Consider the following 22,701-nt stretch of genomic DNA (forward strand, 5'->3'; position numbering starts at 1 on the left):
TCTCCTCATCTTCTTTCTGTTGTTTTGTATTCATGTCTTCATCCTGTTGTTCTTTCTCCTCATCGTCTTTCTGTTGTTCTGTATTCATGTCTTCATCCTGTTGTTCTTTCCACTCATCTTCTTTCTGTTGTTTTGGATTCATGTTTTCATCCTGTTGTTCTTTCTCCTCATCTTCTTTCTGTTGTTTTGGATTCATGTTTTCATCCTGTTGTTCTTTCTCCTCATCGTCTTTCTGTTGTTTTGTATTCATGTCTTCATCCTGTTGTTCTTTCTCCTCATCGTCTTTCTGTTGTTTTGTATTCATGTCTTCATCCTGTTGTTCTTTCTCCTCATCGTCTTTCTGTTGTTTTGTATTCATGTCTTCATCCTGTTGTTCTTTCTCCTCATCGTCTTTCTGTTGTTTTGTATTCATGTCTTCATCCTGTTGTTCTTTCTCCTCATCGTCTTTCTGTTGTTTTGTATTCATGTCTTCATCCTGTTCTTCTTCTCCCTCATCCTCTTTCTGTAGTTTTGTATTCATGTCTTCATCCTGTTCTTTCTCCTCATCGTCTTTCTGTTGTTTTGTATTCATGTCTTCATCCTGTTGTTCTTTCTCCTCATCGTCTTTCTGTTGTTTTGTATTCATGTCTTCATCCTGTTGTTCTTTCTCCTTATCGTCTTTCTGTTGTTTTGTATTCATGTCTTCATCCTGTTCTTCTTCCCCCTCATCCTCTTTCTATTGTTTTGTATTCATGTCTTCATCCTGTTGTTCTTTCTCCTCATCGTCTTTCTGTTGTTTTGTATTCATGTCTTCATCCTGTTCTTTCTCCTCATCGTCTTTCTGTTGTTTTGTATTCATGTCTTCATCCTGTTGTTGTTTCTCCTCATCCTCTTTCTGTCGTTTTGTATTCATGTCTTCATCCTGTTCTTCTTTCCCCTCATCTTCTTTCTGTTGTTTTGTATTCATGTCTTCATCCTGTTGTTCTTTCTCCTCATCGTCTTTCTGTTGTTTTGTATTCATGTCTTCATCCTGTTGTTCTTTCACCTTGTCATCCAGATCTTCTGAATTGGTCTCAATGGGCATCTTGCACTTTGTGGCTTTGAAGTAGAGGAAAAATAACATATTTAGCAATGATCTGTTAATATTACAGTCATAGCTTTCTGTTAATGATTTCTTGGTGTATTCTTGTGATCCTACCTCTGTACATGAGTAGATATGCAGTCCTGGACCTGGTGAACAATAATTTAGGAATTTATTGTTGGCACAAACCAACAAAAGTTTACAACTTTAATTAAACATTTCTGGATAGATAATGTAATATGTGTCTGATTTAATAAAATGGATTTCATGAAACATACCTTTCATTGCTGGGTTCTTCCACCTACACCATTCAAAAAAACAAGACAAACAATGTCAATAAATTTCCATTTAATTTTTTATCTTCCTGTTGGTATGTTTTAAATGTGTGACATCCTAATACAACGGATCAGGTAAAATTCTTCTTACCTTGTTGACATAATCATCATTAAACTCGTACCAGGTTTCTTCCCCATTTGGCCGGATGGTGGCAGTGTAATGGCCACCTCTTAGACTACCCATGTGATTCACTACTCCATAGAGTTCATACTTCTTGTTCTACAGTGAAGAACACAGTCAGGCATATCAAAAGGTTTTAAAAGCAAATATAAGGAACACCATTCACATATAAATCACATATAAAAGTTACTTCTCCTTACCTTTATCTGTAATGTGCGTGACACATGAACACAGCAGTCTGATTTGACATGTGACATGGTGTTGTAGTCAAAATCAAATCTTTTCAAGAGTAGAGTCAGAATTTGAGGAAATTTCACCATCTCACATCCCTAAATACCACAAGAAACATTATTAAACACTATATCCTTTGATCACAGTATTGTAAACTAACATACAAAGTGTTCATTTGATTCACATTTAAAATTTGTTCTGCCTGCAGTTTGTGTTTAAGGTCAAACTCACTTTGGTTGCCTCTGTTTTCTTTTTACATTCTTTGCAATACACCATGTTGTCTCCACTGAATGATTTAGACTGGAAAGTTCCTTCAAATCCTCTTTCCTGTAAAAACATGAATGTTATAATAAATTCAAAATAATGGATTAGAAAGCTCACATCACATAAAAATACAAAACTAGAACTCTGATCGTTAAATTCTGCTCACCACACTGTAGTTTGTATCCAGAGGATCTTTTGACAGTGACAGTGGAAGAGTCCAGAATGGATTTGTCTCTTCATTGATTATGTGGCCTCTGGAGCATTTTATCCCGACTGTGAGCTCTCCTTTAAAAGCCTTAAAAATAAATGACTGTCATCACACAACATTCTGATTTGTTCACCTGTAAATTACATGTATATTTTATAAGTGCTCACCTTAGAGGCTTGTTGGCTGATCTTACGTAAAATCATCTCCAGGCATTCAGCTGCATCACTCTGTCCTTTTAGTTTGAAAGGATCAAATTGAATCTGATTATTCATTTAATCAAGGCATTTCACTCAATTTACCACTGATATGTGACTTTCTTATGGATTGTGTCTTGCTCTTTGATTCTTACTTATTACTGTCCAACTTACGATTTTTAAACCCAAATGTGTCTGTGATAGTTTTTGTTCCACATGTTGTTTTTTCCAGTTTTTCAAACATGTTTTTCAGCTGACGATCTGTTTTTGATTTTGGATCCAACCTTTATGGAGAGAGAAGTTTCTCAGTGAATTGTACTTGTTCAATTGTATTAAACTATTTACTGTCTGTCTTAACATGCTCACTGGTGGAGTTTCATAAGTTTGAGACATCCATATGAATTACTTTATAATACAGTGTTTCTGGGTGATTTTTTACATAATATTGTGTTTATATTTTAATTATTCTCCTAGTACTTATATTTGCTACAAAGAAAAACAACTATTTCAAACCCGTCAGTGATCTCTGTTGTCATGAAGAGAACTTGTAGGACACTGTTGAGGTGAGATGTGGCTCCCTGATTATACAGGCCGTAATGACGTCTCTGTGGTTGGGTATCTGAGAGAAAAATAATCTGTGTCATACCAGCGTTTTCATTCATTTATAATGTGCTAAATTGGACCATAAATATATATATATGTATATACACTCATATATATATACATATATATATGTGTGTGTGTGTGCGTGTGTACATGTATGCATATATGTGTATGCGTGTGTATATATATATATATATATACACACACACACACACACACACACACACACACACACACACGTGTATATATATACGTGTACACAGACAGACACATACATATGTGTGTATATATATAAATATATATGTATATATATATATATGGCTCGATGTGTTTTCTTACACACACACACACATTGATTGTGTTCATATGTGTGAAGGTCTAAAATTTTCACACATTTGTAGATGTGCTTTGCCTCATACATACATAAGTTTTCATCTCAGAGATGTAAGTTACAGGATTGTTCCATATATTCATATCAATCTATTCTCATCTGTCCCTCACCATCACTGTGACCCGTCTGTGTCTTCTCTTCATCATCACTGTCGGTTTCTCCTACTTTTCTTTTGTCGTCCACCTTAACTTGAATCAGTTCGCCATCTTCATGACTGGTGTCATTCTGTCGCTCAGCTGCACTGTCTGTCAAACTGGTCCCATGATGCTCTGTGGGTTTGAAGTGGAGGAAAAGTAATTTATTCAATAATCCATTAAGAAATAATCTGTTAATATTAACGTGATATCTTAGGTGATAGCACCTGTGACCTTTCAGAGAGCTGAACATTACTTACTAGAAAAACAAGAAAAAATTGGAGGCCTTAACCTCCATACCCACATTTGTGTTTATGCATATACACACACACACACACACACGCACATATACACAAACACAGACACACACACACACACATACATACATATATGTGTATGCGTGTGTGTATATACATATATATATACACACACACACGTGTATATATATATGTGTACACGGACAGACACATACATATGTGTGTGTATATATATATATATATATATATATATATATATATATGTTTGTAGCAGGAATGGACCCAAATGCAGAGACCGAAATGCAGGGTTGAAGAAAACCTTCTTTATTCTTGGGGCTGAGCAGAGCAGAGCAGAACTGACTACAAAAACATGACTTAAATGGCTGAATGGACAGGGGCAAACTCGACTCAGAAGAAGAAATGACCAGACCACACCTTAAATACAAACTAAACTAATCAGACAACGAGGAACAGGTGACAAGATAGAGGGGCAGGCTGGGAGCTGATGGGCTGGGAAGACACTGAGAGCAGGGCAGGGCTGATGAAACTGATATAGGACAGGTGTGAAGGTGACAGCAGACTGGAGAAGAACACTGACACAAGGGCAGGGCCAACGAGGATGAATGCAGGGCAGATGTAAGGAGGAGTACATGCACACACAAGGGAAACGCAGAGCAACAGAAAACCAAAACCCAGAAAACACAATACTCTAAATCACAACCCAGCATAAATCAAACCATCCCAGAATTACATAAACTTAAGCACCCAAAACTACAAGCTAACTAATAATGCAGTCCTCTAAACCCACCACCCAAATCATAACAAGCAAAACCATATGACCAGAAGGACTTGACAATAGAAGTGTAACACAGGAAACGCCAAAGAACATGAAAACACAAAAAGAGTCCAAAAAACAAACAGAAAGGCCATGCAGGATGTGACATCTTTAACATAATGTAGCGTTTATCAATGGTACTGCGCCCCATGGGGAGTTCAGAGAACGTCCTGGGATGCTGGAAGCAATATTTTTGAAAGGGGGGCATCGAGGTGTTCATGGGGGCGTTTGTGTGTGTCTGTTTTTGATGCCAGCTACATTCAAATGCACATTTTCAAAATTCTATCATTAGATTTCAGGATTTTCCTGTTTTTTCACAGCGTTGTCAAGTCTATTTTCCTCCGTTTTACACATGTAACTTGAGTCAAATTTGTGTATTGACCTGTGTTACCACCAAAAGTTTCAGGTACTTTGGACCCAGAGGAACTGATCTCAGGGACTACATTTGGAATTTTAAAGGTCCAATAAATGCCACTGAGCCTCACTGGATGTCAGCAAACAACTATTTGCTATGTAAAGATATAGTAAAGTAACAGCGTCCTAAACAGAGAATGACCTCACACTTGCTCTGTTTGTGTTGTTATCTGAGCTTCTCTGTTCTTTGTTTTGCTAGCCGCACTGGCCGCACATGCATATAAGTGCATGTGAGTCCCTCCGTGTCCTCCTCATCTGTTTCCAAGATGACTGCTGCTTCACAAACTTCCTCAAATTACAGCTAGACAGTACACTAAAATATGTTTGTGAAAACATTTGAGGAATGAAATAGGCATGCAGTGACAGAATCTTGATCCACAGTTTGATCTGAATTTCATGAGTTGTTGGCTTTCTTTTTTTTTCAAACTTTATTGAGTAAACGACACACACGTTTGTTTTGGTCTGAGATGTTGGTGCTATAGTGCGACATCTAGTTGCTGGATGTCGTGTATTGCAACTTTAAAGTCTCTGTAGTGCAGTCCTGTCTGCGTTTCCACCGTATCTGCAGAACCAGGTAGCTCATGCAATTTAGACCCATGAGAAATAGATGTCTGTCTCCACAGTAAATAATCTGTTGAGTGTATTATTTTATTATATTATCATATTATAAGAAATAATCTGTTAATATTAAAGTGATAGCTTAAGTGAAAGCACCTGTTACATTACAGAGAGGTGAGTGTTACTTACTAGAAAACGAAGATCTAAGGCGAGACATCGCAGATCGTCGCACAGTAGGTGCAGCACCTGATTATGAATGAAAATTAATTACTGTACATCATATGGTTGAATGACATTATGGAGGTTCTATGACTGGTTAATTTTGAGCAAAAACAAAGTGGACCTTTATCCAACTGATCTGTTTCTTATTACCTCTTTGTGTCTCCTCTGTCTCCTCATTCTGTTGTTTTTGGTTTGTCTTTTCTTGTGGATTTAAGGGATCATTCTCTCCATCGAAATCTTCAGACATTTTTGTGTTTTTTTCGAGTGATGCTTGTGTGTGTACTTTCTTTATTTATAGACAGATTTCCTGTTCCTCTTTATCGCTGCTGTTCACTGTTTACTTCACTCAGTGTTCCACAATTCCCCGCAAATTTCTTTACTTCCAGATTAATGTCTTAACTCTGTTGTACTTTGACCTTGTCCGTCAGATCCTCTGAATTGGTCTCAACAGGCACCTGACACTCTGTGGATTTGAAGCAGAAGAAAAGAAACATAATAATTAATGATCTACATCAATATCACTATCAGTGAGTCATTATTTAATGATAATTAAAATAATTTTCATTATTTACACCTTGGAATAAGTCTATATGTCAACATATACTAATAAATCATATATGTACACCTGGAGAAAGATGTTTTTTTTAAAGCATGTATACTGTCTCCATTTATGGACAGATTTTCTTCTCTTTCCACTCAGTGTTCCACAACTTTTTTTTTTTTTTCTCTGACTGGTATCCTTTGTCATCTTTTTTCTTTTCATAATTTGTTTCTTCTATCATGTCTACATTATCACTTCTTTACCAAAACACAAAGACCCCTCAGTAAACTCAGTCTCATGTCTAATCTCACTTTGTGCATTCCTCTCCTCTCCTCCACTACGAGGGCTCAATTCTTTTTATCTTTAAAATTTGTATGCATTTGGTTACTAGCGATTGCTTTACAGTAACCAAGTGAAAAAATAATATACTTAAGTGTATTTAAAATGCATTGAAATATTGCAATAAGTATGTTTCAAGTACATTTATATAAATGTGTACTTATTTTAAACAGATTGAAAGTATATTAAATTTATGCTACCATGAAATACTAATATAGTATGTGTGGCAGGTGGCACTGAGTGAAAAAGGGGAGGTGGAGAGGGGAGGTGCACCAATTAATGAGGTTTTTGTGACTGTTGGTTCAGGCCGGTGGATTGAGGCAGGTGCACACCTCAATCCATGCTGGCATGCAGGGAAGGAGAGTGCAGGAACGACTGGTAGGCTTAACGCTATTTTTTGTGTATAGTGTGTTATACTGCTAGGTTGGAATGTGTGTGTGTGATCTTTATTATTTTCTAGTATTTCAGACCTGCTTCCCTGCTGGGCTGAAAGCGGCTGGTAGCCGGTATGAAAGTAGTTTGACGTACCAGGTACTTTAAAGTTCAGTCATGTAGATTTTAACATTTAATCAGTATATTTTTTTAATATTTGTGCAATAAAGTGTTTTTAAGATTGTTAATATTTTTATCCTGCAGAGCATCAGTGGTCCATTAGCTGCTCTTGCCGTGGGACTATTTATATTTCTTTGTCTGTTTCTTTGGGGTTTTCTTTTCTGTTCAGTCCGCCCTGGCAAGTGAGCTGGTGGCAGGCAAAAAGATATGGGTATTGCCCGTGGGGCAGACTAGTTTTCTTTTTTTTTTTCTTATTTTTGTTTGTTTGTTTAACGTCAGTCTGCTTGCTGTCCCCACCATTAACATTACTCAGGTTGAATCCCAGTCAGGCAGTCAGGGCAGGCTTAAGGTGTGCAGTGATTGTTAGTCGTTGTGTGAAGAGTGAAGATAATCACGTGTGCCAGTTTTGGAGTGTGTTAACTCACGTAGTGTGCAGGACTTATTGATTGCAGTGTGCACTGGTGTCTTAGTGAAACTCTGACCCTGGCCTGTTAGTGATAGCTAGGAAGTTAACTGAGAGGAGGTTAAGGTGGGTGAATATAAATTCTCAATTTGACTTTCTGTAGTAAAAATATTCATTATACCTTACCCCCTTTGTCATTTCTTATAGTAGTCACTTGCAGTGGGTGTTAAATATACTATATTTTTTTACTACACTTAATTTTAAATTGAAATATAATATAGTTTTAATAAATACACTACTGTGAACTATATTTCTGGTAAATTTAAGTTCAATACTTAAAGTGCACTGTTAAAATAAATCCTGTCAAATAATTTTCTAGTACATTTTCAGTCTATTAAAACAATATTAGCATAATAGTGTAGTTACAATACACTGATACACATTGAAAGTATATTAATTTTATGCTGTCATGAAATAATCAAAAGGATGACAGCATCATGTGACCTATGTCTGGACGTTGTCCGCCACCGTCCACCCTTAAATTTGAAAAACAGCCACTGTACCAATACAAAAAAACATATCATCACATATTTTTGTTTATTTTTGTTTTTTATGAACTTCTCCTTTTACTGTATCCCTGGAGGAACATTTTTTCAAAGCACTGCATTGTGGGACAACAGTGTGAAGTTAGATGCTGTTTGGATGGTGAGAGTATTGTTTTATTTTATTTACCCTAATTTTCAAAGAAAGAAAAAAAATACTCATGTTAAGCAATACTTCTTAAAGTTATAAACTTTGAATGTTTATCCGTAATTGCATTTTACACAATAAAACTGATAACAGTATTCATTGAAATCTATTATTAAAAAGTATTGAAACAAATTCAACATATTTTAACAGTGTATCCCAACAGTATTACTTAAATGTATTTGTAATCTAAAAAGAATTAAACTTAATTTCTATGTCTCTGTCAATGGTATGTATTAACATTAAATTAAGAGTAACCGGAGTGCTCTGATAGTTGAATAGTTACTACGCATGCCACACAGCTGCAACGTCCCTGGATTGATTCCAGCCAGGAACTGTTGTTGCATGTTATACCCATCTCCTTCTCCCCTTGTTTTCTAACAGCTTCCTCACTATCCCCTGTTTAATAAAGGAAAACTGCAAAAAAAAAAAGGTCTTAACATTCTTAATACATAATCTGAGATACATTTAAGCACATTGGTAATATAAAGTGTATTGGAAATGCTCAAGCAGTATTTAAAAATACACTAGTAGACTAATGTAGATGTATTTGTAATATATTAATGTTTTTATGTACACTCAAAGTACAATTTACACTACAATGTATTTCTGCTGTACTGTAAATGAAAGAACAGCATGAGCGACAATAAAATAATTAGTATATTTGCAGCATATTGAGTATACTTAAAATAGTTTTATTTTAGTACAGTCAAGTCTACTTAATACAATTAAAGTTGGGCTTTTGTACAACTTTAATACTATTTAAGCATAATAAGTACAAAAGTAATCATTCCATTTAAGCACATTTTAAGTACACTATTTAATAGTCTGGACCAGGGTTGGAAATTAACTTTGTTTTCCACCTTCCAAATTCTATCAGCCACTCAATTTATTTTTTTACCAGACACCATCTTGTTTTAACCAGCAGTGTGTAACTGCATGTGAAAAATAATAAAACAAAATCTACAATATTCAAGCTATTGGCTATTTTATTTCATAAGATAAATATTTAAAGCAGGGCGGAGCCAGATGTTGTAAACAAATGTTTACAACATTGTAAAAATCACCCTGTAGAGTCTACATCCTATTTTGAATCTAATTGTGTTCCAACTGTCTTCATCAATCTGAAACTATAACACAACAAATGTTGACAATGACTGATTTTCACTCCTGCTACCTAAAAAGCGGCAAAAATTGTCTGACGTTACTATTTTTAAGTTACATAACATAGGTAGGGTAGGAATTTGGTATAAACAGCTTTACTAATCTTCAAGCCTGTTTTTGTTATACTATGATGGAGTAGAGTTCACAAATCTGCTACATTTGAATCCATCCCATAATAATCCGGTCAGCTCTTAAATGCAAATCAAGTATGCCCAACAATGCCAAGTAAATGTGGTCTTCAATGCCCTGAATTGAATTTTAGGCCAACAGAAGAACATTTATTCAAATTATATTAGATTTCTTAATATCTTTTATTAGACCGGCCATCTGGCCGTGAACTCACACTACCTGCAAACTTTTCGTCAAGCTCATGTCCTTGTTTTATTGGACTGGATTTGTCAAGAGAGAAGTAAGCAAAATACCTTAAATATTTTTTGTGATTATTACAATGTATAGAACATGTAGATACTTAATTATTCTTGAATACATTCATCAAATTTGATTTTGAGCTTGTTACATCTATGTTGTAATTCTACAATGCTGGGTTAGGTTGGTAGTCAAAATAGCATATGCACCTTACCCATTACAAGGACACTGCACTACTCACATGTTTACATATGGAAAAAAATACTGATAGAAATATGATGTCTTCGATGATTCACTATAACTAAGTTCTAAATTTGTTTTCTCTGTTACAATTTTGAGTTTAGACAAGAATTGAACAAATGAATAAACAGTTTCTGGTTGCAGTATTTGAAACTTTATCTGTAGCAGAAATTGTATCTGTATCTTATCAGTTAAATCCTGATCCTGGGGTTTTTTCTGGGCTTTGTTTGTTTGCACAAATAGTTGCCTTTTACATTAGTTAGAAACAGGTTCTGACTGTTCTGAATGTTTTGGGGGATGGTTGTTGCATTGTTCAGGGACAGGTGTGAATGGCCCTGGTGTGGGGATGTAAATGTTCTGGGGGGATGGAAGTACTCCTTCAGGTATGATAAGTAGAGAGCATAATAGGCTAGTAAGATAGTATTTTGTGAATTTAATGGACTGTGTTAATGAATTAGGATTAATTTGCATTGATATTATTTCACCTGGAAACTACTTAACTTTCAATCCTGAACACCCTATCTATTCCTTTAAGTTATCTAATACAATATAATACTTGTATGTATCATTAATACATATATTTATTATTATTTGCTTTTAATTTTTCCATTTCTGAATGCAACCAGGAAAGACAGGTCTTCTATACAGTGTGCAGGATGTGATTGTTGCCATCCAAAATGGAGAGAGTGATTTTGAAATGGAATCAGACTTTACTGATGCAAGTGATGAAGTGGCAGATGAAGATGCCAGTGAAGTGGATGAAAAAAACCAACAATCCACTGACTTCCCAGCTGGTGATTACACCAAACCCCAACCAAACAAACACACCATACCCTGTGACGAGGTATTGCTTGCTAAAAAAATCGCACATTTCCCAGTGAAGACAAAGAGAGGACGCTGCAAACGCTGCAATAGAGGATAAACCAACATGCTATGCAGCAAGTGTGATGTTTGTCTTTACTTTTAAGAGGAAAAGAAGTGTCTTCGGGGCTATCATTGCAAATGAACATGGCTGAACACTGGGACGGAGATGAAATTCAGTTTTGTAAATACAATTTTATCCTGTTTTTTAATCAATAAATGACTATTCATAAAAAATATGACTGTTGTGTGATTATCATTCATGGTATATACTGTTATGGGGCTAAATAAGAAGTCAACCCTGCAAATTAACCCTTACTTGTTCTGTATATTTGTTTAGAGAATGTGAGTACAAATACAGAAATTCTATTCCCAACGAGGCCCAATGTTGCAATATTACAACATCTCCCTAAAAACTTACAAAAAGTAAAAAAAAAACTGAAAACCCTTTCATTTCTGCATCAGAGGCCTCCTACAACAACATCTGAAAGGTGAAAACATTTTTTGCTAATCTTTTTCTATATTTGGGCTTTACAAGGTTAGGGCAGACCTACAGATGGCGATATTTCCCCAGTAATAGAAATTTTGCTCCATTGATTTTGCCGGTCCGGTCCAGTCAGATAGACTGGGGAGAGATAACACAAAGTTGAAGTTATTTTAAAAACCTGAAAGATTCGGGGCTTTTGAGAAAACATTTGGGACTGGAGCCCATAAAGCCAACCCTGATTCGCCTTTGATTAAAACTTTTAAGGAAAATACTGACATTTTCTTTCTCTCTCTTTCACACACACACACAGGGTGCAAAATTAACTTTTTTTGTCCACCCGCAAATTGTAGGTGAATATTAAAATTTTACCAGCCACTCAATAGATTACCATTGTTTTTTGGCTGGGGAGTGAAACAAATCTACCAGCCATTTGCATATTTTACCAGCATTTACCTGATGGCTGGTGCTCATTTCCAACCATGGTCTGGACGCAAGTACACTTTAGTGTGCTGTATTATTTTTTCACCAGGGTATAAATTGTTCTTTACTTTGTGTGGCCTTTACCTTTTCAGACCAACTGCTATCTATAAGTTCACAGTCAACTAAACTAAAATCTCAAAATGACTGCATTTTTTTTTAGCATTTGCTGCCTGAACGTCTTCATATCAGACACAAAAGTAGGCTATTGAAAATAGTGATTTTACAACAGGAAAAATCTGTGGGCCATACACAGAAAATCTGCGATAGCAAAGAGTCAATCCAACACAAAATGAAGGACTGCAAGCAGATTTTTTTTTTAATGCTTTAAATAACTCATTGACACTAAGAACCAAATATAAGTTATTAAACTTCACAAAGTTAATAGACTATATTGTATTTCATGTGTTTTGGTATTTTGCACACTCCCTTAATTCTGTCAGTTATTTGGGGGTGAACACAGATCGATTAAGACAGTTCATACCAATTGCAGATAATAATATAAACATATGCAAGTGGTGCAAACAAACGATTCAGCACCATAGCCTATAGACAGCGATAGGCCAGATTCACTGTCTCAGTACCATGTCTTTCTTTCTTTCTTACATGGGAATAACAAACATAAAATAGAGACGTGGTCTACAACACTACAAGGCCTATTCCAACATAAAATTGACGAGACTTGTAACCAATGTACAAAACTATGAGACACACAAGAAGAGATGTTAAGTGTTACAATTTGCGGACCAGTTGTCTCTCAGAACTTTGTCAGTAGCTCAAACCTGTAAATCATAGACTATTCTTTAAGATCACTGCTTGAGAAATTTAGAAATAATCCTCTGATGAGTACTTACAATCTATTTCATCCTCCCGATCAACACATATAAGTGTAAAGTCTTCAGGGTCATAACACTTCTCCTTCCTCTTCTCCTCAGATGTTAAATCACTCTTTAGATCTGCAGCATCAGGTTTATGTTTGTCCGTTTTGAGTCCATCTTGAGTTAGTGTAACCCACCGATGTTCTCCTACAAAATAAGGACAAATGGCAACAAATGTTTTCAGTTTCGTCTACTCGTCTTTCAGAGAAGTCATGTGATTTTGATTGGTCCGTAAACATCGATGAAATACAGCCCCTCGTTTTAGTTTCTGTTATATCGGGACCGCTTGTCCCAGAGCATTTGACTTCATTCAACTTCTGGTCTATGGTTGTTATCAACATCACCTGTCAATCAGTTTGCTTCCTTTACATGTACACTAGTCCCTGCTATGACTTGCTGGTTTTAATCATATCAGGATATGATACAGATATGGAACATAACCTGATTATTAATATCCTGTATGATCCAGGTTATACTGATCACCTGTGTCTTTGACGGGTCACATCCCAGACAGTCTGTCATTTCTGTCTTCCGGATGATCCATAGAACGGAGCCACTGGAGGAATCATCCCTGCTGTCATCCTGTGGGATCCAACACATGTCCACCATCCACTTAGTGCTGAAAGTGTCCGGAGGCTGATGTGGACAAGACGCAGAAGAGAGAAAATGCACTCTATGCACTGCCTATTCACACCTTGACTACGTCCTATCAGAATTGAACTCACCTTTATGACACTTACTAACATTATTCTCTCCTGTCTTGACTCTTGCTTGTGTTGTATTAACTCTCAGATGTGCGTTGCTTTAACTAAAAGCCTTTGATATATGATATTACGTTTTTAAACAACACTGCTACAATTAATCTAATCTCATTAAAATGAAATGTTTTGTACATTCAAACAAATAAAATGTTTACCTTTACTAATGTCCTCTGTGTATATGTTGAAAAACAATATGAATTTGAGCAGATCTCACCAGGCCTACTTAACTCACACAGCACAACATAACAATAATACATTATATTAAAATGTAACACATACAAGTAATACATTTTGATGAATTTTACTTTTGAAGGATCACTAATTAACTCATCTGCAATTGTTAAACATGCAAGTAACTTGATTGTGGAGGAGCTGAATAGGAAGCAGTTTATCAGACTGCGGCACACTTTGTTTATCTGCTTATCCAGAACAAAAAACCCTCTATTGACTTAAACAAAAGATACAGAGACAAAGTCCTTAATATAGTTAAACTATGGAGGAAGTGGATGGTTTACAGAAATCCTGATTCAGCTGTTGGCTGCCTGACAGCTCTGAAAAAGCACCTACCTAACTGTTTTGCTTTTGCTTTGCTGTCACAGGAAACAATCACACCTGATATGAAGATTATTTCATTGAATTAAAACCTTCCTTTCTATTTAACATGAAAAAGTGTTACCTAAAGTAGTTAAAATAGTCATCTTTACCATTTAGACTCTTAATTCTACAACCAGCATGGATTTTATAAAACCCTCTCATGAGTAGTTATGTGGTTTGGATAAAAAGAAGACAGGTTGTAAACTCTCCTGCAACAGAGTGACTGACACAAACACCACTGTTGTGTGAACACAATCAACTTTAAAAACACAGGGTATTAACATCAAACACACCCACAAGATTAAACACAAATTGAAATAAAATTATATGCACCATGTACACAATATAGTAACCAAGATCACAAAGTAATCACCATGCAGTGAACCTGGTGCCAAGAGGTCGTTGTTTCACTTTCATGTATGATGATGTAATCACAAGGTTTTATTGAGGACTTTCCACTGTTAGGAAAACACCCATCTACACTTTGTTGTTGTACAAAATTTGCTTTCATTATCACTGTCAGACATTTATAATGTAAAATAAAAACGTCACATTCACACATTTATGCTATTTACATGTACACAATAATGCCACTTGTGATGGAAATCTTAGTTCTTATATATTTATATTTTAACTTAGATGAAGATATGTACTTAAACTTTTGACTTTTAAAAAAATGCGAAAGTGAAACTATTTTAGTGCAGCTGCATGTGTAGAAAGTTTCCCCCAGAGAATAGTGTGTTATAAAGCAAGAGTATAATCATATGATGTGAAATCTAACTGCTCGTCTAATCTAATCTAACCATGATGATGTTAAATGTAGGTGATTAATTTACAGTTTCTAAAAAATATGTCCTGACTTCTGGTTTGAAATGTGACATGATTTGAAAGAGAAAATGAACAGCAGTCTACTGTTGCAAAGTTTACTGTCAGGTTACAGCCTCACATGACCCCAAATGAAGAAAATGGTAAACTTATTATATACGTCATCTGAACTGCCAAACCTGTCAAAATGTCCAAAATGATTTGCATTTCTTATGTTTTCCAAATTCTGTGAAGCAGGAATAAGTGGTCAGCTCTATATTTTTGTCCATTTAATTGTAATCGTTGCCATTTTATTGCCAACCCAATCGCCAGAACAAAACGTTGGCATTGTACCTTTCTGCAAACCATGGATACGTTGAATGTCTACGTTTCAATGTTGGCCATTATCCGTTGAATAATGATGTTTTATGGTGTGACAACGCTGTGGTTAAGGTCTTGTTAGGTTTAGGCACAAAAACCACTTGGTTAGTGAAAGATCATGGTTTGGGTTAAAATAAAATAAAAAATAAAATAAAAATGGCTGAAAATGTCCCAATGTCTCACTAAAAACACCCGGTTTTGTCGGTTGAAATCGGAAGCAGGCATTGGTTTCGAGGTGGTTTCGAACCGTGCTCCGTGCTGATTTCCAACTTTCTGCCAAGAAACTTCCTAGCCATCCACCGACCCCTCCTCCTCTTAATAAGAAAGTCATCTCATATAGATCTCATGTGAACTACGTCACTTTAGAAATGTTAATATGCTACGTATTACATGTGTTGAAACGTAGATATTCAATGTATCTGTGGTTTGCAGAAACGTACAATGCCAACATTTTATTCTGACAACCAGGCTGTAATTGCTGTTGCAGCTCCACATTTTCACTCTTTTTTACTCCTCTTGTTCTTCAGAGTGAGTGTTGGAAAAAGGGAAATGACAGACAGTCAGCTGAAGAGGACTGGAGCGAAGAGATCTTTGGCTTTGACAGTTGTTGTTTCTTCTCCAGCCTGAACAGACAGATACCAGATCCAGGTGTCTGGTTCTGAATGGGTGGACTGTCCAGCAGGAGGCTCCATTCAGGTAACATGACACAACACTTAATTGAATGTAACTACTGTATAAATCAGTTGAGTTGTTGAGAGATACTGTTGATGCTAAATACTGCATCAGAGGTATTTTAAAATATACTTTCCTATTACATAAACAATAACTGTACAGTATTATACAGTAATATGTTAAAATATGTTTGACACATAAGTTCTTATCTTTAGTTAACTGCTTAATTACTTAAAAATGTAGGGTGTTAATTAATTCATCCAGCCCCATTTTAGTGGTTTGGGCAGTGGTTTTCTTCCAATATTTGAGTATATTTTTTGCTTAAAATTATCATTTAAGTAACAGAAACGTATACTTTAGGAATCTGGGTCCCATCCTGGACTGAGAGTAAAGTCTCATAGGGATCACTGAACAAGAACAAAAAAGCAATAAAGTGAGATTAATATCAGTTAGAGGTCAGTATCAAAGAAGAGGGCGAGGTCCGTCAGGTTCTCATCTAAAATGTGGAACCATTGGCGTTATAGCCTGAATGCAAATGCCTGATCATTGTGGAATGCCTTTTGATTTTTGCTGGGATGTTGTTTTGTGTTTTTTTTCCGAGATTGTTTATTAATTTATACTTCTTTGCATTGTTTTACATTTTGTATTTTATTGTGCGATGGACCCCCCATGAGTCGTGTCCTTGATAAAATCTTAATTGAATTGAATTGAATATACATACTAAGAATTTTTTTTAAGAATTGAGAATAGAATTTATTTCAGTCTGCAAATTTATACATTTTTCTGTAGTTACATACCACAGTTAAAGGCATCACAATACCACCATGTACAGATTACTGCAGTCTGAAATGGTTTAGGCTGAAGCTAAAGCTTATAATACCTACCCTTTTAACAACACATCATTTTCACATATAAAATTTAAAAAAGAAAAGTCTGAGGGCTGCTGTAGATCAGCAGGTCAGTGTGATTCCTTCATGTTGTGGCAGGCAAACACAAACTTTCCTGCGGGAACGCAACAGTCTTTCATTTCTCTCTTTGCTACATTAGGGGGGAAATATAATGAGAGCCTAATTCTGTTTACAACTACAAAAAGCAAACAGGCTGAGAAACCGAACTAAGTGACGGGTTCTGTCTATCTATCGATCTCCTCTTCTCTGTTTCAGTACCATGGACAACGGCACCTACACACATGGTTCTGAACAGCTAAGCGATAGTCACATGTATCTCGGCCAATAATTTTGTTGATTTAGCTTTGTTCTATAGACACATAAAGCTTAACAGAGGGGGCAAAAAATAAAACTGAGGAGACCCCTTGTGGCACTGGGCCCGCATCATTGGTCCATGGGTCCATTTGTGTGTGTGTGAGTGAGAGAGAGAGAGCAGTTACACAACTTACATTACCACTGTCACTAGCCTAAATTAAGGATACAATGTTTAAGGCGACACAACCGAGCTCAGAACAAATGAGCCTAAAGGGCCTCAAGCGAACAGCTTTGATTAATGCAGTAACCATATTCAGGAGTTAAACCCACCTGTCCATGAACAGGAGGGGACTGGCTCTGCTCCCCCAGAACTCTGCAACCCCTGGGATTGGTCAGGATGCACCTTCTGGGAGAGCAGACCAAAACTTTAAAGCAGCGTCTTGTCTGAGATTCTATGCTACTTTTTAGTGGATGCTGGCTGGTTTTCCAGGCTGGCTGCTGGTTTCTTCTTGCTTTTGTCTTTGTCTTTTTGCTTTCTGCCATGCTGGTGGAAAGTTTGCATTTGGCTAGTCTGAAGATGTGAAGGGTGTCACTGGCTGTCCCTCCATCCGTGCCTGTCCCACCTGTGGCCAACTGGTGGGACATAACAAAAGTCAGTGTAAAAACATCGTCTGTCCCCAATGTAAGGTGCAGTTCTGCTTTGTGTGTCTGAAGCTCACTGAAGAGTGTTTGAAGTCGAGTTCATATTTCAAGCCTTGCGCCTGTGGTGTCGCCTCCAGACAAACCTTTATACCCGTGTGGAAGAGGAAATAAACTTAACAACAAAGTTTAGATGGGTGTTTTTCCAACAGCACATTGGAAAGTCCTCAATAAAACCTGTAGTACAGGTTTCATTGAGTAATACATGTAGTGAAATAACTTGTGGCATCAGTTTCTCTGCATGGTGATTACTTTGTGATCTTGGTTACTATATTGTGTACATGGTGCATATAATTTTATTTCAATTTGTGTTTAATCTTGTGGGTGTGTTTGATGTTAATACCCTGTGTTTTTAAAGTCGATTGTGTTCACACAACAGTGGTGTTTGTGTCAGTCACTCTGTTGCAGGAGAGTTTACAACCTATCTTCTTTTTATCCAAACCACATAACTACTCATGAGAGGGTTTTATAAAATCCATGCTGGTTGTAGAATTAAGAGTCTAAATGGTAAAGATGACTATTTTAACTACTTTAGGTAACACTTTTTCATGTTAAATAGAAAGGAAGGTTTTAATTCAATGAAATAATCTTCATATCAGGTGTGATTGTTTCCTGTGACAGCAAAGCAAAAGCAAAACAGTTAGGTAGGTGCTTTTTCAGAGCTGTCAGGCAGCCAACAGCTGAATCAGGATTTCTGTAAACCATCCACTTCCTCCATAGTTTAACTATATTAAGGACTTTGTCTCTGTATCTTTTGTTTAAGTCAATAGAGGGTTTTTTGTTCTGGATAAGCAGATAAACAAAGTGTGCCGCAGTCTGATAAACTGCTTCCTATTCAGCTCCTCCACAATCAAGTTACTTGCATGTTTAACAATTGCAGATGAGTTAATTAGTGATCCTTCAAAAGTAAAATTCATCAAAATGTATTACTTGTATGTGTTACATTTTAATATAATGTATTATTGTTATGTTGTGCTGTGTGAGTTAAGTGGGCCTGGTGAGATCTGCTCAAATTCATATTGTTTTTCAACATATACACAGAGGACATTAGTAAAGGTAAACATTTTATTTGTTTGAATGTACAAAACATTTCATTTTAATGAGATTAGATTAATTGTAGCAGTGTTGTTTAAAAACGTAATATCATATATCAAAGGCTTTTAGTTAAAGCAACGCACATCTGAGAGTTAATACAACACAAGCAAGAGTCAAGACAGGAGAGAATAATGTTAGTAAGTGTCATAAAGGTGAGTTCAATTCTGATAGGACGTAGTCAAGGTGTGAATAGGCAGTGCATAGAGTGCATTTTCTCTCTTCTGCGTCTCGTCCACATCAGAGGCCTCCGGACACTTTCAGCACTAAGTGGATGGTGGACATGTGTTGGATCCCACAGGATGACAGCAGGGATGATTCCTCCAGTGGCTCCATATGATGGATCATCCGGAAGTCATCATCTAAGCAAAAAGAAAAAGTGTTATTAACATAAATCTTGGATCCTTAAAGATGATCAGAAGTCTCATACTGAGAATACCTGCACTTAATACAGAAATGACAGACTGTCTGGAATGTGACCCGTCAAAGACACAGGTGATCAGTATAACCTGGATCATACAGGATATTAATAATCAGGTTATGTTCCATATCTGTATCATATCCTGATATCATTAAAACCAGCAAGTCATAGCAGGGACTAGTGTGCATGTAAAGGAAGCAAACTGATTGACAGGTGATGTTGAGTGAAGTCAAATAATAATAATAATAATAATAATAATAATAATAAACTATAATAATGAAAATATCAATCCGTGGATGTCTGGCCTAAGGAGCCCCAATTGTCAGAAACAGCCCTTTATCGCCGTCCGTCATAACTTTCACGTTTTTTTTAATTAATTAATGTATTCCCAGAATTCCACATACCGTTTCAGTTCATAGTTTTTATTTGTTTTGACTACTCTCTCTCTCTCTCTCTCTCTCTCTCTCTGTGTGTGTGTGTGTGTGTGTGTGTGTGTGTGTGTGTGTGTGTGTGTGTGTGTGTGCGCGCGCCAGCCTATTTGGAGGGATAAATCCATTGTGTTGCATTTCCTACATTGTTAATGTATCAGCCCCTGGATTCTGGTCTAGTTAAAGAGCCTTTAAACGTACCTTCAGACAGTCTGAATTCTTGAACAAATTTCCCTTTCAGGTCCTGTACAGTCATCTTCTTCAGCTGATCTTCATTGTCGCACAGATCGATGATCTTTTCCAGTCCTGTGGGTCCAAATGCAATCACCTGGGTACACATTTTGCCAATGAGCCTGTACAGTGAGGATTGTAGTCACTGTTAGGATTTTATATGCGACGATGTTCCTCAGATGTGTGCTCTGGGACAAGCGGTCCTGATATAACAGAAACTAAAACGAGGGGCTGTATTTCATCGATGTTTACGGACCAATCAAAATCACAAGACTTCTCTGAAAGACGAGTAAACGAAACTGAAAACATTAGTTGCCATCCCTCCCTATTTTGTAGAACATCGGTGGGCTACACTAACTCAAGATGGGCTCAGAACAGACAAAAAACAAACCTGATGCTACCGATCTAAAGAGCGATTTAACATCCGAGGAGAAGAAGACGAAGAAGGAGACGGAGAAGAAGACAGAGAAGTGTTATGATCCTGAAGACTCAACACTTAGATTTGTTGATCGGGAGGATGAAATGGATTGTAAGTACTCATCAGATGATTATTTCTAAATTTCTCAAGCAGTGATCTTAAAGAATAGTCTATGATTTACTGGTTTTAGCTACTGACAAAGTTCTGAGAGACAACTGGTCCACAAATTGAAACACTTAACATCTTTTCTTGTGTCTCATAGTTTTGTACATTGGTTACACGTCTCGCAGAGCGCTGATGTCATGTGGTCATGCTGTCACTCCGATGTCTCTCACCGACTGGTGTCGCAGGTTGTTGGATCAGGTGGGTAAATGTTGTTAATTATTGTTAATTAGGCTACTGTACCTTATTACTTTCAACACGAAATTCAAATAAGCTCTCTGTGACACACAATTAACTTCATTGATAAAAATCGATGACAATAGCATAATTTTGCAGTAGTCCAGTATTAATTTGAACAAATAGACTTTTCAACATATGAAAAAGTGCTAGTGGAGTAAAAATATTTCAACCTGGTTCCAATTTTTTTAAATGTTTTAAGAATTTCCTAGAAATAAGAATCTGTGACTTAAAACAAGAAATAAAAAGACAATGCAATCATTGCACTAGAATAAAGAAAAATAACAGTTGTTTTGTATAATAAACCAGCTGAAATCTTCTGATCACACTGGATGATTTTCTCACTTGTTTAAGAAAATGTTTAGAACTGAATTACTAACATTCAGGTAAATCAGTGCTGTATTTATGAAACTTATTGATTAAGATTATTATTTTTTCTCACATGAAGGTTTTGCTTTGACTGATTTTCCTTTTAATGTTCAAGGGTGAGAGCAGATTTAAATGTGGTCAAACTCACTGCAATGTTGAATGGTCCTTCGAGGAGGTTCGTAAAATGGCTCTTCTGACCCCTGAAGAAATGAAGGAGTTTGAAAAGAAAATGATCAACAATTCTAAGGATGCCAGATCAGTAAGTATTTTAATGATGCAATTTTAAAACCTGTTTTCATACCATATTTGCTGTAATTTAAAAAAGCTATTCATTAAAAAATACACTTTTTCTTTTTATACAACACAACTTAACAGTGTCCTGGCTGCAAGTCTCGTGTGATGAGAACTGACCTGAATGATCTGAGTGTCCTCTGCTCAGTTTGCACAGCTGACAAAAAGAAGGTCTACAGATTCTGCTGTCAGTGCTCGAGGGAATGGAAAGGTCCATTTCCACGTTCAGATCATTGTGAAAATGATGGCTGCATCAATCAACTACTTGAAACACTGAAAAAGTGTCCAGAGATCATCTTTACGAATGTGAAGGATGTCATTGGTTGTCCCTCCATCCGTGCCTGTCCCACCTGTGGCCAACTGGTGGAGCATGATAAAACTAAATGTAAAAACATTGTCTGTCCCCGATGTAGGGTGGAGTTCTGCTTTGTGTGTCTGAAGGTCACTAAAGAATGTCATCAATCAAGTTCATATTTCAAGCCTTGCTCTAGTGGTGTCGCTCCCAGACAAACCTTTATACCTGTGTGGAAGAGGAAATAATCTTAACAACACCAGACTGTTGTTTTGTTGATGCAACACTGTGGTCTTTGAAAAATGTACACAGCTGTGTGTTTTATTTGAGAGAAAATGACAGCAGAGGCCATCATCATCATCATCATCATCATCATCATCATCATCATCATAACTACTGTCTGTTTAAAAGTAAAGCCTTAAATGATGAAGATGACAAATGTAACATATACTGTAACTCTGAAGCATTTAAATCAATTCAAAAGTATTTTAATTTTCCCAGGAAATCTTTGTCTTTATCATGATTTATTGTTTCAAAGCCTTGGTGTTAATTTTGACAACTAAACATATCAAGTTCATATTTAAAGACTTATTGAACATTTTATCAGAAAATATACAGTGTGCTTTAAATATAAAAATATAAATAAATATATAAAGTATCTTCATGTAGTGATACATTAATTTCGACATTTTTTTTATTTTGTCATAAAATATTCATTATTGTTATTTAGTCCTTTTTTATCTTTATAATATCTTTATTCAATCT

The 22,701-nt window shown here is 36.2% G+C and overlaps 2 protein-coding genes across 2 annotated transcripts; one reads left to right on the top strand and one right to left on the bottom strand.

Moving 5' to 3' along the window:
- Positions 1-715: 715 nt before the first annotated feature.
- Positions 716-13,147, bottom strand: LOC137174837 (ubiquitin carboxyl-terminal hydrolase 47-like). The gene is made up of 14 exons (XM_067580321.1): positions 12,859-13,147; positions 5,978-6,290; positions 5,795-5,851; positions 3,518-3,676; positions 2,927-3,032; positions 2,588-2,697; positions 2,387-2,451; positions 2,178-2,306; positions 1,979-2,074; positions 1,717-1,845; positions 1,487-1,615; positions 1,339-1,361; positions 1,178-1,209; positions 716-1,077 (listed from the first exon to the last, which is right to left on the bottom strand). Exons 2-14 carry the CDS (start codon positions 6,072-6,074, stop codon positions 716-718), a joined length of 1,494 nt encoding a protein of 497 aa, XP_067436422.1. The 5' UTR covers positions 6,075-6,290; positions 12,859-13,147.
- Positions 13,148-20,482: 7,335 nt separating this feature from the next.
- On the top strand, positions 20,483-22,554 carry LOC137175065 (potential E3 ubiquitin-protein ligase ariadne-2-like). Its single transcript, XM_067580713.1, has 4 exons — positions 20,483-20,696; positions 20,848-20,948; positions 21,469-21,612; positions 21,729-22,554. Exons 1-4 carry the CDS (start codon positions 20,531-20,533, stop codon positions 22,182-22,184), a joined length of 867 nt encoding a protein of 288 aa, XP_067436814.1. The 5' UTR covers positions 20,483-20,530; the 3' UTR covers positions 22,185-22,554.
- Positions 22,555-22,701: the final 147 nt, after the last annotated feature.

This window comes from Thunnus thynnus, chromosome 22 (genome assembly GCF_963924715.1).
Source record: "Thunnus thynnus chromosome 22, fThuThy2.1, whole genome shotgun sequence".
Classification (NCBI taxonomy): Eukaryota; Metazoa; Chordata; class Actinopteri; order Scombriformes; family Scombridae; genus Thunnus; species Thunnus thynnus.

Excerpts from the sequence above, each read along its gene's own strand:
- LOC137174837 (XM_067580321.1), bottom strand. The coding sequence starts at position 6,074 with ATGTCTGAAGATTTCGATGGAGAGAATGATCCCTTAAATCCACAAGAA. Across the intron at positions 2,698-2,926 it reads ACAACAGAGATCACTGACGG|GTTGGATCCAAAATCAAAAA; the intron begins GTTTGAAATAGT and ends CTCTCCATAAAG. Across the intron at positions 1,362-1,486 it reads ATGATGATTATGTCAACAAG|GTGGAAGAACCCAGCAATGA; the intron begins GTAAGAAGAATT and ends TGAATGGTGTAG.
- LOC137175065 (XM_067580713.1), top strand. The coding sequence starts at position 20,531 with ATGGGCTCAGAACAGACAAAAAACAAACCTGATGCTACCGATCTAAAG. Across the intron at positions 20,949-21,468 it reads GTCGCAGGTTGTTGGATCAG|GGTGAGAGCAGATTTAAATG; the intron begins GTGGGTAAATGT and ends TTAATGTTCAAG. Across the intron at positions 21,613-21,728 it reads ATTCTAAGGATGCCAGATCA|TGTCCTGGCTGCAAGTCTCG; the intron begins GTAAGTATTTTA and ends ACAACTTAACAG.